Raw genomic sequence first — 17,641 nt, 5'->3', positions numbered from 1 at the left:
CGACGACCTGCCGGGCGCAACTTTCTCCGCCTGATCACCTCTGAAATCTTTTTCGACTGGGCGCAAACTGGCTACTTAATCAAAACATATCAACAACACCACAATGTTCGCCTCGCTCCGGCCTCAGTGCCTCCACGCCGCGCCTGCCGCCCGTACCTTCACAACCAGCGCAAGCCTCGCCTGGAAATCACACAAGAATGCACTGGAGGAGTTGCACGCCAATGTACCGCCATACCCATACGGTCGCTCTCTGTGGTTCAAGCAATCCGACAAGGGTCTCTACGGCGGTCAGCGCATCCAATTCGGCAACAATGTATCACGCAAGACCGAGATCAAGACACGAAGGAGCTGGTATCCCAACATCAAGCGCAAGGCCCTCTTCTCAAAGGCGCTGAACCGTCGCATTCGTGTTCGTGTTAGCACCAGAGTCATGCGCACAATCGACAAGGTCGGAGGACTGGACGAATACCTGCTGGGCGAGAAGTCGGCACGCATCAAGACGCTAGGCATGGAGGGTTGGAGATTGCGCTGCATGATCATGGCCACAAAGTCTGTGCAGGACCGCTTCAACCAGCAAAGACGTGCTCTGGGTCTGCCGGAGTTGGACTACGACCTTCTGGCCAGCGAGCTCAACCAGCTTCCTGCCGAATTACTCGATGCTGAGGCATCAGGCGAGCCTCTTGAGTTTGGTGTTGAGGAAGAACAAGCAGATGAGGAGGCAGTGGTGTCTGTGCTCGGCGGTACTGAGCCAACTGGCAGCAGACAAGAGCAATTCCAACAAAGGGTGGACCAAGCGCTTTCCAACAACTGGGAGCAGGCAAGATAAAGAAGTCATGGATATTGGCGTTTCTTTCATGTACATTAAGGATGGAGCAAAAGACTGTACAATTTTTATCGTTCTGGAAATCATTGATAAACGGATACAAGAGTACTTCGGAGGTGCCGTGTATATACACATCTAAGGTTCTGTTCACCCTTGACGACGATAGAATTGTCCAGAGATTGAAGCATGCGTACTGCATGGTATTGTCAGATATAGACCAGGACAGGGTGACTGCGGAGAAGATGGTCACCCCCGAAGCGCCAATTCGGCCCAAGCTCCCCATGACGCGGCTGCTTGCCAGGAGAGGGTCAGTTTCTCTAGCAAACGGATTGAATGACTGGACGGGGAGTCGCGAAGGACGACGCATGAATTGACACGAATTGAACGAAACCCTCTTGCTCAGAATGGCCCCGCGCACGCTCAATCCGTGCTCATACCTGCCCCGGCGGTTGCAGATAGTGAGCAGCCTGGCACTGTTCATCCTCTTCTGCATCATCATCTTCGGCCAGTCGACCGTCGACGTCCCTTATCGCGACGAAGTCAACGAAGGCGCTCGACGAGTGACGGCATACCTACCGAAAACACCTGGCCTACCGTCCGGCCTCAACCCTTTCAGGACACCAGCACATTCACCACCACCCGAACAAGCCAACAGCACTAGCGGCGAGGCACGATGGTTCTCGGACTGGAAGTGGATGAATCCCTTCTCATCTTCGATAACGCTCGACGAGAACAGAGCCGTACTTCCCCCGTTGGCAAAAAGACCGCCGGTATACACCTACTTCGACGCCGAATGGTACAAAGACGAAACGTCGCTCGAGTCGGTCCACCACCTTCTCCTGATTTGGAGACGCGCCTGGTGGGCCCAAGGCTTCAAGCCTGTTGTGCTGGGGCGTCCTGAGGCTATGAACAACCCGCTGTATGCAAAGATGGCCCAGTTGGAGCTAGAAGATGACCTGAAGACGGACGTGATGCGCTGGCTCGCATGGGGCAACATGGGCACCGGAATCATGGCCAACTACGTCGCATTACCCATGGCGCCACACAACGACCCTGTACTGTCTTACCTACGTCGCGGCGAGTACCCTCAGCTCAACCGATACGAGGGCTTGGAGAGCGGTCTCTTTGATGGCCCCAAGGATCAGATCAACAAGGCCATTGAGCAAGTCCTTAGCGCGAAGAAGCCTATCAAGGCCAAGTCCGTCATCGACATGCTGCCTAAAGACACCTTCCACGTCGATACCAATCAGAAAGCCATTGCCTTCTACTCGAGCAAGAACATCAACAAATATTACAAGACCATCGCTGAGAAGCTGGCATCCGACGACAAGGATGTGAGCCGCGAAGGCCTGCGTCTCCTGCCTCAGCTCATCATCTCACACTTACACACCACCTGGCAGAACTCGTTCACCAGCGGCATCGCCATTTTGAAGCCACTGCCAGATCACATGTTCACTCTGGTCAAGCCAGCAATCGATCTCGCCCGTAACTTGTCCCAGTGCACAGAATCACCCGCACCATCTTCTTGTCCGCCAAATCGCGAGAAGTGCGTTCCCTGTGTAAGCAGCCATCCAATGCGCATCAGTCAGCCTATGATGTTCCGCAACACCTCCGATCTCTTCACTATCGGCACCGTACCTCATCCTTACACCATGACATCTTTGCAACATCAAACCGACTCCCTGACTGTGCGGTTCATCCGCCGTACAACCAAACGCGACGAGTGGGTGTTGGCATCAACGAAAGAGTTCTTGGGCACAGGCATGAGCAGTTTTGCTCGCATTCCTCACCTCAAGGACGCCGTCGCCTCCGACTATGGTAGTGCTCGATCGCTCTGGCTTACACCTGAGAACTTGTCTGACGAGAACAATGCCCTACTACGCCTCGATCTTGCCTGGTCTCTGGGTTTCCCCATCCCAACGATCGAGTCCACTCTTGATAACGGCCGCTCAGAAACACCCGTTCCAGGTCCCGAACGCCGTCCTCCTGCACCTAAACCCGAGGGTAGAATTCCCGATCCGGTCGAACTCGTGCACGAAGGCACCTTGCTAGAAAAGGCAAGAGCGGTCCTGAAGGGTAAAGGCCCTCGCAACAGTATACCCATCCGCGATGCAGTCGAGGCTTGGAACTTGGCCGATACAGAAGTGTGGAGATTCGTGAGAGCATGGAATGCACGACGAAGCGTCGAGAGAAAAAAGTGGGAAGCTGAAGAAAGAGCCTTTGCAGGCACTGAAGGCAGTAAAGGAAGCTGGAGTCGATGGTTCGACAGGGAATAAAGAGCGAGCATATAGCAGCAGCAGCACAGGATTTGTAGAATAGCGTTATAGCGGAGTATCTTTGGAATACGAACAAATTTGTATAAATCACTCGAATGCGTCGATGCGCGAAGCAGCAACCAAATGTACTGTATATCGTTCGTGAGTAATCCGAAGACGATCAAGGTGATTCAGAACACATTACAATGCTATACGTAGGGAAGTTCGACCATGCCCAACCTCCATGATCATCTAGCCAAAAAAAAAAAAAAGAGATACACAGACAAGTGCGAGTATAGTACATGGGCAAAAAGGACAAGCACCATGGGAAGGAATCGAACCCCCGACCTCCTCGGATCTAGACTGACACGGCGTTGAGTAACAACGAATGACTGCGCACGTGTTAAGACCACCGGTGTGTTATAACCACTACACCACCACGGCTGATTTTGCTTATTAAAAGGGACCTAAAGAACTTGGTATATAAAGGTTGATGCGAAGAGGCGGCAGGGAGGTCGGTGGCGGGAAGGGAAGTTTGATTGAGTTGATTTTGGTTGGTTGGCGGCTTCCCCCCTGAGGACTGAGGCAGCAAGGCTTCGGCTTTGTGCTTTGAGGTACTCGTCCTACTATCGATGTTGACGGTGTACTTCGTGTCTCCTGCCGATGTTCGAGCGCTGTTTGTGATCTTACAATGTTACGGCAATGGAAAGCAATAGTCCCATCATTGAATACCCCATCGCTACACTCTTCCATCCACCAGGATAGCGCGCGACGCCCGAGTTTTCAGACGTCATATTGTTCGCCGCGCTCGAATCGTCTGTCGTTCCGTTGTCTTTCGCGCCAGAGTCGTCTGTCGTGCTGTTGACCGGCCAAGAGCATGACCAAGGCCTAACAGCACCAGTGAACTTGACACAGCTCATCCAGTCATCGATCGTCATGTTTCCCATTGAGCAATAGGATCCTTCGTAGAGATGATAGGGGTGTTCCTTGCCGTCTGCAGAGTAGGGCACAACAGGGTTGTCACGGCAGCAGTACTGCATGATTGCTGAGTTGTTGCCACAAACGGGCATAGAGCAAGAGTTTGCGGTGCCGGAGATATAAAAGGGAGTGGATCCGCTGCAGAGTGGAATCTCGTCCAGATGGTCTGATGTGCCATTGTTTGACGTGTTCGAGTCCAGTGCTGTTCCATTGTTCTGGATGTTCGAGTCCTCTGTAGTCTCATTCTTCGGAGCGCTCTCCATGGTCTTGTTCAGGTTGATTTCGCTATCTCCAAGTGGCCCTTGACATTTGAAGGGCGCCTCGGCTCCCAACCTTAACACGCAGTCGATCCAATCGTTGGCTCCTTTGTCACCCAATTGGCACCAAGCTCCTCCACGAGTGTAGTTTCCTGGCTCATCGAGAGGGTGGGTGTAGGGGATTATCGGGTGACCATCGCAGCATGCTTTCATGATGTTGGTGTTGTTGCCGCACATGGGCATGGTGCAGGATTGTTCTGGGTTCCTAGAGTAGAACTGCGCGCTGGGGTCGCATTGTCCAAGGGTTATCTTGTGGAGAGCCATGCCGGTGGGTTTGTTGACCAAGTGTCAACTTCAAGTAAGCTGACGATACGAGTTGATAGAAAGAGCTGATTGTGGTTATTTCACTTGAGGGGAGCAAGTTTTTATCTACCTTGTGAGGAGCAGAAGGATTGTATCTCGAACAATTACCGAGTCCATATCGTTGTTGGATCTAACTTGGTGGCCTAGGTCTGATCCTTTCATGCACGCATTGGCTAAACCCGCTGCCTGGATCTATTGCTAGGATATAAGGCGATCTTGGCTACCGGATGAGAAAGGTCGAGCAGTGGAGTTTCTTGCCAGATCAGTCAGATGTCGCAAAGACGATCAAGTCAGGTTAAGCGTAGGATGAACATTAAGTGGAAGGAACACCTCAAAACACAGCCGAGCACTCCGATTTCTCCGAGTGCCATTAGGATATGTTACTAAATTATATGTGAAACAACCCAGCACAGTGGAAACTTGAGTCAGTGGCACGTAAAGATGGTGGTTCAAGTTGTTCCTTGCAATTCGGCGCCTTGCCGTCTGGATGATCTTCGGTGATTTTCTGGACGATCTTGAACCTCGAAGTCTGAATTGATACCAAGCAGACTACATTCGATTGTATACATTCTTTTCTACGGTACGGGCATTCATATATGCTCTACGTCTTTAAGTCTCGAGGTCGCTCCTATCTTGAAAGATTTGATAATGGGTTATCTTCAGGCATGTCGGACCAAGTCTTAAGAAATGGTAGCACACTGATCGCAAGCAACAAAAATCACTTTTACATTCTGCTACGGTCACCCAGCCGATACTGCTACGTGTCAGGATCTAGTAGACTCTCAAGAAATCTCATGTATGTAATTCAGACCATGTAAAGTGGTGGTACGACAAACACAAGGTAGACATATCAAAGCCGTCAGGGTCATCCCCAAACATGACAGACTTGATTATCATACTAACACTGTGCTCCCTCTCCCGTGCAAGGCCCCTAACAAATATATCAAAATGCAACATCCTTTTCACAACCAGGTGCATGTCTACTGAGAGTGTGATCCCGAGCGCGCTCTCTATCGACATTCACGCTGACTTCAAAACCATCGCGCATTTTGGCAGTCATTCCAGCTGGCACCTCGAAGACTGGAAGCTTGGAGTAAGTTTTTGATGATGCTCCACATACTGGTTGGGCTTGGAGTAAGTTTTTGATGATGCTCCACATACTGGTTGGTCGGCAAAACAGCAATCGAGGATGAGAATGCAGGTCCGATCAGGGAAGAGGAGAGAGGCACCACTTCCCAAAATTTGAGAATACAGTGGCGCAAGGATGGAAGGCACAATCATTGTCCGTCAGGCAAATGCTGTTGATGAGAGAAGATGAGCGTGGCAGGTTGAAATAGGCAGGCACCACCAAAGTCAACAAGGAGGCATGCGACCGATCGAAAACAGAAGAACCGGTTACACATATGTGATAGGAAATATGCATGGGATGCTTGAGAAGAAATCATGGGAATATTGAACAAACTTTCGCTTTTAGAAACTCTATACACCAGACCAAACATACTCTAGATGTTCGAGAAGAAGAAAGTAGGGTTACTGTCAATAAGTTGTTAGCATCATTTCGTCAAAATCATTATGAAATTCAAGGAAAACTTACGCAGGAACAGCGTTCTCAGCCTGAGGGGCGAGGTCAGACTTCTCCTCACCCTTGGCAGCAGCAGCATCACCGATGCTAGCAACAACCTTTCCGCTCTTGCCACCTTGCTCGACAGAAATGACCTCAATGCATACACATCTTTGGACAGTGCTCATCAAGCCAGGAACCATTTGAGTGAGAACATCAACCTCGTTGTAAGCGAGCTTACGCTCGAACACGGTGTTTGCGTCGATGCCGCCCTCGAGGCTCTTCTTGAGGGCTTGGATGAAGGGCATGGCCTTCTTGCTGTCGGCCTTGTTGACCTTCTTGCTGATTGACTTCATGTCAATGGTCATGCCGTCGAAAGCCTCGCGGACGAGATCGATAACGTTGGCTTGCCATGAAGGGTATTCGGAAGCCATGAAGATGGTGAGCTTCTTGGGCTGCTTGGGATCGTAGTTGGTGGCTTTACCCTTGGCCATTCGCTTCATCTGAGCACCCTCGGCGGATGTGATGTTACCACTAGTTTGACGGACATACTCGCGGGCGGCGGTCAGCTCGGGCTTGGTCTCGGGTACTTGAGGGAAGAGCTCGTTCTGGACAGTGGTGGGCTTTCCAAGAACCTCGAGCCAGACGTACTCTGCCCAATGAGGAGCAGTGACAGTGATCATCAAAGCCTGGAGCTCAACGTACTTGCGGACAAGATCCTGGTGCATGCCGATACCGGAAGACTTGGTGATCTCACGGTAGAAGTCACGGGCGCTAGTGAAGTCGTAGAATCCAGACTTGAGGGCGGACTTGTAGTTTGTGGCAGTGTAGTGCTCTCTTGTCTCACGGACCAGGCCATTGAGCTCGTTCTCAAAGACGTCGTCCCAGAAGGATCTCTCGCCAGTACGCTGAACAGAGTCGTTGTTCTTCAGGCGTTCATTCTTGTTGACCTCGACATAGTTCTCGCCATCCTTGAGTACGCGGGCATCCCTGACAGTCTCCTCACACCACTTCTTCAACTCGAAGAGCTTCAGAATGATAGCGTTAGCGACACTCTCCTCAAAGTTGGCGTCTTCGATCGAATCTCCGGCATCGGCAAGAGATACACGGGTGGCGTCTGCACCGAACTTCTTGGTAGAATCGTACAGGGTAAGGAAGTTACCGGTACTCTTGCTCATCTTCTCACCGTTCAAGAGAAGATGACCGTTGGCACGGATACCGCGGGGCCAGTACTCCTTGGGGAAGAGAGCAACGTGAATGTAGAGGAAGAAGGTCAAGTGGTTCTGGATAAGATCCTTGCCGGAAACACGAATATCCAGGGGGTACCAGTACTCAAACTCTCTGCGCATAGCCTGGAGGGTTTCCTTGGGAATGTCACTCTCAACGTCCTCGCGGCGAGTGAAGACGTAGTCCCAAACCTCATCGGTCATCTGGTCAGCTGAGATCTTGCCACTACCTTGAGTATCGCCAAATTTGTCTGAAGAGAGCAGATTGTACACAGTATAGAAACTCATGTACACCGTGCTGTCACTCAGAGACTCGACCAAGAACTGTTTATCCCATGGAAGCTTCGAACCAAGACCGTAAGAACGAGCGCAAGCCCACTGACCCAGCCAGTCGAGACTTTGCTCGAAGGCATTCTTGGCCTCACCCGAGAAAGTGTTGAGTTCGCCATTAACGTGGCGGAGAACCTCCTCTTGCCATTCGGGATCTTCCTGCTTGCCATATGCAAGGTACCACTGGTCGAGATGAGCGGCGACACAAGAATCACCCGAACGAGACATGACCTCTCCATCGGGTTCAGCGTAGTTGAAAGCGTCGCCAGCGTCGATGAGAGCTTGTCTAACAAGAGGCTTGGCTTGCTCGACAGATTTGCCCTTGTGCTCGCCGTAGCACATGGTACCCTTGTAGAAGCCCTCCTTATATGCAAGATCCTTGGCCTCGGCAAGCGGCTTGGTGTCCTTGGGAGAGGCGATCTTCATGTCCTCGACTAGCTTCTTGGCAGTCAAATTTCCGTAAGTGGGTGTCTCGATGATGGGAAGAATCTCAAGGTCGGCCCATTCCTTCTTGATGCCGTAGTAATCGGCCTTCTTGACCAAGTCGAGGATGGTGATGTAATCGTCAGGTGAGTCGGAAGGTACACAACTGACAACACCAGTACCCTTTGAAGCCTTGACGGTCTCCATGGGCAAAATACGAATGTTCTTGTAGACTGAAAGAGGAGCATTCACGATAGTTCCAACAACATCGGAACCCTGCAAGTCAGCAACCTTGGGGGATTCGCCCCATTTAGGGAACATGCCTTGGAAAGACATGTTGCGAGCAGCTCTCTCCGAGATGAAGTAGTACTCGTCGTCAGAGACCTTCCACACGCCGTATGTGATCTTGGGGCCCACGAAGCATGAAGTCTGGCCGTACATGGTCTCGGGACGGAGAGTGGCAGGGACGAAGTAGACCTTAGCGTTCTCAGGAAGCTTCCCTGCGAGAGCCTTCTGTGCGGGCTCAGCCCATTCTTCAACCTTGAGCTTCATGGCAGTGTATTCTTGAACTCCGACACCTTCTCCACTGCTTCTGTCGTGATCCATGCAGGCCTGACCATCCTTAGGAGAGTAGACGGTAAAGCGTTTGCCGAACTTGATCTTGCCCAACTCCTTCAAGCGGTTCATTTGCCATCGTACCTAGAGAGAAGGGGTTAGCACGGTCCTGTGCGAGCACGAACAGGCGCATTACAAAGCTGTCATAGTACGGGTTTCGATCAGTGGTCACGAAACTTCTTCTCCAGTCGATTCTAGCACCGATATTTGTGAGGTCGCGCTCGCAAAGCGGGGGGAAGTGGTCGATCCAGTGGTTGGGATCGGCGAATTTGTGGATCTCCTCCTTCTCAAGGCCAAGAGCGCCCATGATTTGGAACTGGTACTTCATGGCGACGTTCTTGGCAGCGGCCTTGCTCTTCTTCGCTCCGAACTTGAGGACGTCGGTCTTGGTGGTCTCCTGGGTGGGTGCGGGTACAGCGTCCTCCTCGGCATCCTCCTCCTTGTAGTTCTCGAAGTTCTTGCCAAACATCTCCATCTCGCGAGCCAGCTTGTCGGCGCAAGACTTGATGGGCATACCGGTGCAGTGGTATCCTTGGGGGAAGAGGGCTCTCTTGCCCTCCATGCGGGCCCAACCGGTAGCGAATTCGACCTTGGAAGCAGTAAAGGCCTAACCCAGAAATACAGTTAGCGTGGTTCTGGGGCGTGTAACAAGAGATCCACGAACGTGACCGGCGTGAAGAATTCCGTTCATGTCTAGTAGACAATTAGCAAGGCTCTGTGAAGTAAGGAATACAATCATTGCTCAGCGAACTAGACTTCGCAGGTTGTGTTCCGTGTGAACAGGACCAGGACGACACGCAGAGCTGGCTCGCTGAGTTCGTATTTTGGACGTGAATCACATACAAGGATATGCCATAGTTCCAAAGAACTTGGGTTGTTGCTCGCGGAGCTCGGCGGGGCTGATCGAGTGGAAGGGAACATCCTGGAGCGAAGGTGCGTTTTGTTCGAAGATCTTGTCTTGCTTCCACTGTTGCTGGTACTTCTTCTCGATAGCAATAAGGGTATCACGCTTGTCAGTCTGCGCAATATGTTGTTAGTGGTTTGTGGTGGAGTGAACGAAAGCGCATATGCGCAGAAGTGACTCACGTTCTCAATCTTGAGAGTACCCTGGGTATCCTGAGGAGCGGCCATGGTGAAAGAGCGGTATTGAAGTGGCCTCACACGCAATACACGCAAAGGGCGCAAAGAAAAGTTAAGCAACGACGTGGTGGGCGAGTGCTTTGCTCGTCAAGGATGTTGTGAATGACTGGCCGCTCTCCCAAAAGTTTCCCCAGACGCACTTTTCGGTGCTTTGGAGCTTGTTTCACGCCGCCTGTTTGCTCTGTTTGCAGTCCTGGTGCGTTGCGAATCTATCCACGAGGGTGCTTGCAACTTTTGGACTTGACAATTGAAAGCATATCAACATGTTCCAAACATTAATGCGGAGGGCTGCTGCTGCTCCTAAATTCGATTTCGCGAGGAATCCGTACAAGTCGAAACGTACTTGGCCGCCGGACTTTACCAAGCTCTCACAAAAACATCAATTCCGCCTGGAACGCCGATACCGAAGAAGGGCAAAGCTGAAGTGGGCAAGACCGACATGGACCAAGTTTGTCAAGCTGTCTACATGGGCTACTATTTCATGTATGTATGATCGGAGTCATGCTGTGGACCCCTGCTGACTCCATGCCTAGTTGTCGTCGTCTATGGTGTACTGTTCATGGAGACGGATGAACGAGGCACTGTCTTTGACACTGTACGTCATCCCTTCTGCATGAACTGATATGTTACTGACACGCTTATCAAGATCCGAGACTACTATGCAAGAGCGACCAAGGACATGTTCGGCACACCGAGAAGAGAGCCACCAACCAAGCCACGTGCTACGTCTGAAGAGCAGTCTGTGTGATTTCTGGTTTCAAGAGGATACGATGCGACACAAAGGATACAGACATCCCTGCCACCACACGAGATCGAACATGGTCGGCCAGCTGCATTGGACCATGTCTCGAGAAGGAAGATGATCGAGTGAAGCACATGGGGCAACTGTGACCAACGAGCAAATGCTCGTTTAAGGTCAAGACCCTGGCGAGCAAAGTGCCAAAGTTGTGGGACAAGATATCAAAGAACTGGCACAAGTCCAAACTTGAGTTTGGTGCTGTTTGATTATGATAGCTAGCCAGGGAGAGGCTCAACCAGAGATCGTAATTAGTGTATACATGCCGCCAAGCTGGGCGTACGGTGCAAATGAACATTCAATTCGGCGGAGCCGTAGCCGCCAATCTCCTTGCCGTGCGTTGCTGCAGAGAATGACTTGAAACATTCTCGACGAAATGTGGCTGGTTTCAGTCGACCTCTGGAATGCAGTCCACGCCTTCGAGACTTGGTGTATCCACATGGCTGACCAGGAGACACGGCTTCGTTCCTGGGCCGTTTCGCCATTGGAAGATGGTAATCAGGGCGCATGCCATTGTATGAAAGATCATCATCTGCCGGCCCAGATACCTGGTCCAAGGCCGCCAGTACGGCTGCCCTCGTTCACAGGCCTCTTAGCCACCTTTCCTTGTGCCTTGACTCCTTGTACCACTCTGCAGAAGGTTAGCACTGAGCACGAGAAGATAGATTAGATACGTACTTGTCCAAAGCTGTCTCAATAACCACACCGCCGACGATCATCTCGCCCAGTACAGCATGTAACGTTTCGAAGTTGAAGATGAGATCGAGTTCACAAACATTCTCAAAGAGCCTGTCCAGAGCCTCGACAAAGACTTGGATCAGGTCGAGCAGAGCTAGCGGAGACTCGGTACTAGTACTGATAACAATGAAATAGAGAGTCGCATAATGGCGGTACGTGACCAGGGATGGGACATCGTTGTGAGAATCCGAGACTGCCGAGGACTGCGCGGGAGCAAGAAGAGGCGGTAGAGGTAGGAAGTTGCATGATGAAGACGGCCGAGCAGAGACAAGAGTGAAAATCTCGGAGATCAGACGTTGTTGAACAGCGGTGTCCTACAAGACATGTTCAGCAAGATGATAATATGGACCTAGATGTTTATCGCACCAGCTGTGTGTAGAATTTGGTCAAACGTGGTTGCCCATTGTTGTTAAAAACCAGAACGGCGTTGATCATGGTTGCTGTCTATGAATTTTGTACTCTTTAGGAGAAAAAATCAAGCAGTCGGCACGGGTTATGAGTACAGTTTTCTGACCCTTGAAGTTGAGGTGTTTGATGTGTGGAAGGCACGTGGTTGGATGGTTTCAGGAACAGGTCGGGGTCCAGATTGGAGAAGATTGTCAAGCTTCGTGCGGGGCGCGCGTCATTGTTCGAGCTTCACGAATCGCTTCTTGGATTGAACAACTTCATCTCATCCACTACATTGAAGCCATTGCCAATTGACTATCGACACCACTTGAGCGCCTCTACCTTCCACTGAGACCTATAACTTCGACTCAGCAACCACCACCATGTCGGCTCCTAGATCAGCTCGCTGCTTGCGCCAAGCTGTCCGCAGCCTCTCGACTCGTCCTGCAGCTCCCAGATACCTGTCAAGATCAGCTCGTTGCGCCTCGACTCCTCAGAATGCTATCCGCTGCTTCTCCAATGTATCGCGCAACTTCAAGGGCATCCTGCCCGACACCGACGAGCCCACAATGAAGGAGAGAGAGCCTCTTCATACCGTCAACGACCCCACGCCTATTGAGATCGAAGAGTACCACGAGAGAGCAGACCAATACTTGGAAGAGCTTGTTTCCAGAGCCGAGGAGCTCGCTGAAGAGAAGCAGGATGTTGACGTCGAGTTCTCTGTAAGTCAAGACTGTTATTGTCGCCATCACACGAGCCTTCGTTGCTGACCTATGACCAAGGCCGGTGTGCTCTCCATCACCTACCCTCCCAATGGCACCTACGTTATCAACAAGCAGCCCCCTACCAAGCAAATTTGGCTCAGCTCCCCCATCAGCGGCCCCAAGAGATTTGACTGGGTCGTCCTGGGCGAGTCACAGCAACAGAAGGAAGGCGCTGCCTCTGGTGACTGGATCTATCTCAGAGATAAGACCAGCCTGACCACTCTGTTGAGAAAGGAGCTAGGTATCACTGTCGGTGAAGAGTCCAACCGTCCTTGATCCTTGATTCGTTTCCACACAACTGTCGCGCAGCTATTCTATAGGTCCAGACTAAGCCTGCCATATCGCATACTCAATCTCAACCTTCATGCAAGGACAATGTCCGACCTAATGCGATTGAATGTAGGCTCTCATTTCTGCTTCAAACGCACCTACAGTGGGGAAATCACCTTGACCATCCGCCGTTGCCACGTCGCGACTGTTTCAACCACTCCTCTTGCCGTCACCAGAGTTCCCATGTTTGTTTGCCCCGCGAACAGTAATGAAACCGGTTACACACGGTTGCAACTTGAACTGTAGCTGGCATCCCTTGCCGGAGATTTGTTCTGTACATCCACATCTGCGCTATCAAAATTATTCATTGACAGGTAGGGTACACTACTACACTCATCAACGAGTGATAGCCTTGTGTCACTCCTGCACTCCGCACTTTACTCTCGTATCCAACCTCTTTACCCTCGTCTCCTCACTTGTCAGACTGCAGTAGTATTAGGTTACTCCCTTACGATCGCCGTTACCACCGGCACATTGTCAACAGTACTTTCAAGAAACTCTGCCTTTCTGACAACAAGGCTTGTATTGCATGCATGCAAGTTTAGGCAGATACGGAAGTCCAAGGTAGGATGAGGCTTGAAAGGCGTTGTTCATGCGGGGCCCCTTCACCGCAATGAGTTCGTCAACGGTCTCACATCCCATGGCCTCATACTGTAAACAATCACTCTTCTCGTCAACTGAGACATATCTCATACTCAGAACGGGCTTACGAGTTGATGGCTAGTCATACATGCGCGGCACGACCATGTGACCTTGTTCGTATTGGCTCAACCATTCCGGTATGAAATGCTCACCCAGCCACCATAATGGAGATCTTGGATCTCCCCACCTCTTGGTTTGTTGTCCTTGCCACAGGATCTACTTTTATGCATGTCATCTAACAGGTATATCGTACCGCGCATATACTCATCTCGCGAGCCGGTGGCGGATGTAAGCAGCACTGGCTCCGCCATGGCATCACATAGAGCAGCACCGTTCATATCATGCGGCCGTTAAGCGTTGGCTGGTAGGAGATCGCAAAACGTAACTTACATCAACATTGGTTGCCGGCTAGCCGAAACGTCCTTGCTCAACTGCTCAGGAACAGAAACACCAAGCAAATGATGCAAAACAAATCGGTATGGAGCGAACAAATCGATGCCGCTTACAGTCGAAGAAGTCATCAACCGCGGAGGGTCTGATATGGAGCAATTAGGCTTTTGTCATGATGCGTCGATCATTGCCGATGGCACGGCTAGTCCTCCAACTCTGTTTCTTTACGGTCAAGGCAAGTTCGGAATCCAGCGATGCCGCAAACTCTACCTCGCATCCCCAGCATAGCCCCTACGTCAAAGAAGGCTGGATTTGATTTTGAGGTCGCACGTGAGGTGTTTTGAAGACGAAATAACATGAAACGAGCACAAGTGGTGACGATGCAGCCATGGTATGCACATCCAGAGTCGTCGTATGCATGAACAAGGTGCGGTGGGGTGCATTCCCTTGCCGTACCTAGCTCTTGGGGCTTGGCCGCAAATCCTACCAACCCTAGATGGGTCCATCGACTTCATCGAGTCTATCGAGTGCATTGTTGCTCGGCGAGCAGCTCTCTCAACAAGCAAGGAGACAAACCCCCCAGCCTGTACAACAATCAATTCACTTGCAAGCGAGAGTCTCGATCAATGCCTCCAGCTGAAGCTGAAGCTGTAGAACCTTCATCCTCAACGTCCTTCATACTAATACTAACAGGGCTGACTGGCTCCTTATTCGCGCGTGGGGGAGGCGTGCGGCGCGCACTTTGCGGAGTCAAGACCCCGCTCTTTCAAATGCATACGAGTGCTCTCGATGGGCTGCGAAATAGGTGATCGAAAGGTGATTATGTTCAGGATGGCTGGGCGCGGCACACGCTATGCGAGCATACGAATGCAGCGGTCATGGAAGGTTGTCAAGCGGAGGCAAGATGGTTGGTGAGGTTGCTTGATTTCTATTCCTGTCATGTACACTTGACTTTCTGAGCAGGGATTGGCATGACTCCGGAGTTTAAAGATCTTCAAGCATCATTCTCAACAGAGTTCGCAGTCAATGTGCAATAGCCCGACGGGATCACGACGTCACGAATTCTTCAAGGCTTCTCTCGCAAGGGAGAGTTTTGTGAATGCTGCTTGCAGGTTGCCGATGAGACGACTAGAACAAAGACATGCATGCAGCTGCGGGTGATTGGTGCGCTTGACTGCCTCCCGCCTGTCTCTTCCCGCCACGGCTGAAGCAGATCCTGGGCTCGTCTCCTCGTCACGCAGTACAACCAGCCAGAGCCGCATTGCTTGGTTGATACTTGGTTGCTGTTTGGAGAGGGTGTAGGTTTGATCAAATGGCCGGTTTCGTAGTTCATCTACCAAATGATTGGCACGACATGGAGCCGCCGAGCCGGTTTCTTGTCCAAAGCCAGCCGCTAAACTCCCAAGGCACGTCCGTTCCAACCTCTGGCCGTTGATCGCAAGCGGCCAACGGTAGGTACGTAAGTGCAAATGGCGCTACAGGCCGTCTTCACTTGAGCCAAGCGCTGGAACCAAATCCGGTGCAGTTGAGAGACTAACGCCGGGGGCTGGCAACCCCTCCCTGGCATTCCACAGGTTAATGAGCTCGGGATATAAGAAGGAAGCAGCATTCCTCTCATTGTTGCCTTCTGTTTACACATCAATTCGACTCGACACCTTTAAGAAGTCACTCACAAGCCCGACCTTTGCACTTTCCTCAGGTCACAGACTCACTTTCGCTGCCATTTATCATCACATCTGTCACCCAACTCTGTCGTTAACATCAACATCCATTCTTCTCTGCACATAATCATCGACGCATCTTCTCATCAGCCAACAACTACTTTACCATCAACATCATCATCACCATCAATATGAAGTCCTTCGCCATTGCCGCTGCCTTTGCCGGTGCCGCCGTTGCCCTCCCCCAAGGTGTCAACGAGGCCATTGCTCCCCAAGAGGCCACTCCTCAGGGCTGCTCGACCAGCTTCAACGGTCCCTTCTCCATCTCGATTGCTAACGTCACCACCAACGCCAAGCGTGATCTTGAGAGACGTCAGGACAAGGTCCTCACCATCACCCTCGCCAACGGTGTCTTGACTGACGATGAGGGCCGTACCGGTTACATTGCTGCCAACAACCAGTTCCAGTTCGACAAGCCCGCTCAGACTGGTGCTATCTACACCTCTGGCTTCTCCGTCTGCAGCAACGGCACCCTTGCCATCGGCAACTCTGCCATCTTCTACCAATGCTTGAGCGGCGACTTCTACAACCTGTACGACGAGTCCACTGGCAACCAGTGCTCTCCCATCTACATCAACGTCCTCGCTGCCGGTGGTTCTTCCGCCTCTGCTGTTGCCAGTGCTAGCGGTGCCGCCACCCAGATTGGCGATGGTCAGCTCCAGGCCCCCACCTCCACCCGCCCTGTCACTCAGATCTCTGATGGTCAGATCCAAGCATCCACTGGCGCTCCTGTCACCCAGATCTCCGATGGCCAGATTCAGGCCTCTACTGGCGGCGTTCCCGTCACTCAGATCTCCGACGGCCAGATCCAGGCTCCTACCTCCACCGCCGTCAAGGTCACCCAGATCTCCGACGGTCAGATCCAGGCACCCACCACCGGTGCTCCCGTCACTCAGATCTCTGACGGCCAGATCCAGGCTCCTACTGCCACTGGTGTCAAGGTCACTCAGATCTCCGACGGTCAGATCCAGGCCCCTACTGGTGGTGCCACCACTCGTGCTTCCAACGGCACCCAGGTGAACGCTGCCACCGCTTCGCCCATCGTCTCCTACACTGGCGCTGCTGCCATTCCCACCTTCGCCGCCGAGATGGTCATCGCTGCTGGTGCCTTCGCCGTCGCCTTCCTGTAAGCGCCTTTTTGCTTGCATGGACACTTTTCTTTTTACAACCATTCTCACGACTACTCGCTTCCGCCATGATATTCATGTTGATAATGGGCATTTTGGGCTTATCGGGAGGGGGTTTGTTCATTCTTGACGTCCCTCGTCGGTGAGACAAGGGTCAATACGAGGTTGAGGTTTGGGCAATAGGACTACGCCTACTAATGTTTGATCGGAGCGAGGAATGAGGTGCTCCCGACAGGGAGGTAATAAAGGCGTACATCGTCTTGGAAAACTGTTTTCCGCATTTTCTTATTTGCATTTTCTGGTTGGCATGATACCTTCTTGCATCCCGGAGTCTGCTTTCTTTGTCATTCCTTGTGCATATAGCCATTACTCTTTTTTCTTTCGGATAGACACCTTTGTCTGTCAATGATCAAGTCTTCTACCATTACGTTTCTGTCTTGCTTCCTCTCGCCTGTGACAACTGTCCTATTCCATTCTGTACAATGACAGGTTTCGTATTGGGAATTGCGCTCGACACTCAACGGAAAAAACAAAAGTGACTTGTGATTCGTATGCATTCGTACCTCTTGTGGAGCAAGTGTGGTGAGTCCTGCCGGAGCGAGCGAGCAGCCAAAGTCAGCCCAGCCCGTCCGCTCGTTCACCCGCGCCCGTTGATCCTCATTCAATGAATACGCTGCCTTTTATATCTCCACTTTACCTTGGTAAATACTTGGAAGTTGGAAGAGAATTGGAAAATGTCACTCACCTGTTCACATCGATTAAATCCCTCTCCCCA

At 51.6% G+C, this 17,641-nt stretch overlaps 8 protein-coding genes across 8 annotated transcripts; 5 read left to right on the top strand and 3 right to left on the bottom strand.

The window, feature by feature from the left end:
• Positions 1-103: 103 nt before the first annotated feature.
• On the top strand, positions 104-826 carry M438DRAFT_355597 (uncharacterized protein; the record flags this gene model as incomplete). The annotated part of the gene is made up of 1 exon (XM_029907044.1): positions 104-826. One exon carries the CDS (start codon positions 104-106, stop codon positions 824-826), a length of 723 nt encoding a protein of 240 aa, XP_029759918.1.
• Positions 827-1,126: 300 nt separating this feature from the next.
• M438DRAFT_345830 (uncharacterized protein) lies at positions 1,127-3,131 on the top strand (the record flags this gene model as incomplete). Its single annotated transcript, XM_029905537.1, has 1 exon — positions 1,127-3,131. A coding segment is annotated over exon 1 (1,805 nt), but the record flags the coding sequence as incomplete, so codon positions are not given.
• Positions 3,132-3,592: 461 nt separating this feature from the next.
• On the bottom strand, positions 3,593-4,637 carry M438DRAFT_365582 (uncharacterized protein; the record flags this gene model as incomplete). Its single annotated transcript, XM_029907803.1, has 1 exon — positions 3,593-4,637. One exon carries the CDS (start codon positions 4,635-4,637, stop codon positions 3,765-3,767), a length of 873 nt encoding a protein of 290 aa, XP_029759916.1. The 3' UTR covers positions 3,593-3,764.
• Positions 4,638-6,178: 1,541 nt separating this feature from the next.
• On the bottom strand, positions 6,179-9,962 carry M438DRAFT_335473 (leucyl-tRNA synthetase; the record flags this gene model as incomplete). Its single annotated transcript, XM_029903808.1, has 6 exons — positions 6,179-6,209; positions 6,271-8,915; positions 8,968-9,438; positions 9,496-9,524; positions 9,675-9,849; positions 9,918-9,962. The coding sequence occupies 6 exons, from the start codon at positions 9,960-9,962 to the stop codon at positions 6,179-6,181; spliced, it is 3,396 nt and encodes a 1,131-aa protein (XP_029759915.1).
• A 272-nt stretch (positions 9,963-10,234) lies between these two features.
• On the top strand, positions 10,235-10,719 carry M438DRAFT_374757 (uncharacterized protein; the record flags this gene model as incomplete). The annotated part of the gene is made up of 3 exons (XM_029908522.1): positions 10,235-10,454; positions 10,505-10,566; positions 10,618-10,719. The coding sequence occupies 3 exons, from the start codon at positions 10,235-10,237 to the stop codon at positions 10,717-10,719; spliced, it is 384 nt and encodes a 127-aa protein (XP_029759914.1).
• A 576-nt stretch (positions 10,720-11,295) lies between these two features.
• On the bottom strand, positions 11,296-11,940 carry M438DRAFT_274408 (Adaptor protein complex sigma subunit; the record flags this gene model as incomplete). The annotated part of the gene is made up of 3 exons (XM_029900709.1): positions 11,296-11,398; positions 11,446-11,819; positions 11,872-11,940. The coding sequence occupies 3 exons, from the start codon at positions 11,938-11,940 to the stop codon at positions 11,296-11,298; spliced, it is 546 nt and encodes a 181-aa protein (XP_029759913.1).
• Positions 11,941-12,165: 225 nt separating this feature from the next.
• Positions 12,166-13,380, top strand: M438DRAFT_405872 (frataxin). The gene is made up of 2 exons (XM_029909809.1): positions 12,166-12,614; positions 12,675-13,380. The coding sequence occupies exons 1-2, from the start codon at positions 12,276-12,278 to the stop codon at positions 12,930-12,932; spliced, it is 597 nt and encodes a 198-aa protein (XP_029759912.1). The 5' UTR covers positions 12,166-12,275; the 3' UTR covers positions 12,933-13,380.
• A 2,361-nt stretch (positions 13,381-15,741) lies between these two features.
• M438DRAFT_20672 (uncharacterized protein) lies at positions 15,742-17,323 on the top strand. Its single transcript, XM_029899383.1, has 2 exons — positions 15,742-16,390; positions 16,454-17,323. Exons 1-2 carry the CDS (start codon positions 15,871-15,873, stop codon positions 16,867-16,869), a joined length of 936 nt encoding a protein of 311 aa, XP_029759911.1. The 5' UTR covers positions 15,742-15,870; the 3' UTR covers positions 16,870-17,323.
• Positions 17,324-17,641: the final 318 nt, after the last annotated feature.

Source organism: Aureobasidium pullulans, assembly GCF_000721785.1.
Source record: "Aureobasidium pullulans EXF-150 unplaced genomic scaffold scaffold_10, whole genome shotgun sequence".
Taxonomy (NCBI): Eukaryota; Fungi; Ascomycota; class Dothideomycetes; order Dothideales; family Saccotheciaceae; genus Aureobasidium; species Aureobasidium pullulans.
Note: the sequence above shows the minus strand (reverse complement) of the source record. Positions and strands in the feature narration are given on the sequence as shown.

Excerpts from the sequence above, each read along its gene's own strand:
- M438DRAFT_405872 (XM_029909809.1), top strand. The coding sequence starts at position 12,276 with ATGTCGGCTCCTAGATCAGCTCGCTGCTTGCGCCAAGCTGTCCGCAGC. Across the intron at positions 12,615-12,674 it reads ATGTTGACGTCGAGTTCTCT|GCCGGTGTGCTCTCCATCAC; the intron begins GTAAGTCAAGAC and ends CCTATGACCAAG.
- M438DRAFT_20672 (XM_029899383.1), top strand. The coding sequence starts at position 15,871 with ATGAAGTCCTTCGCCATTGCCGCTGCCTTTGCCGGTGCCGCCGTTGCC. Across the intron at positions 16,391-16,453 it reads CGCCACCCAGATTGGCGATG|CATCCACTGGCGCTCCTGTC; the intron begins GTCAGCTCCAGG and ends GTCAGATCCAAG.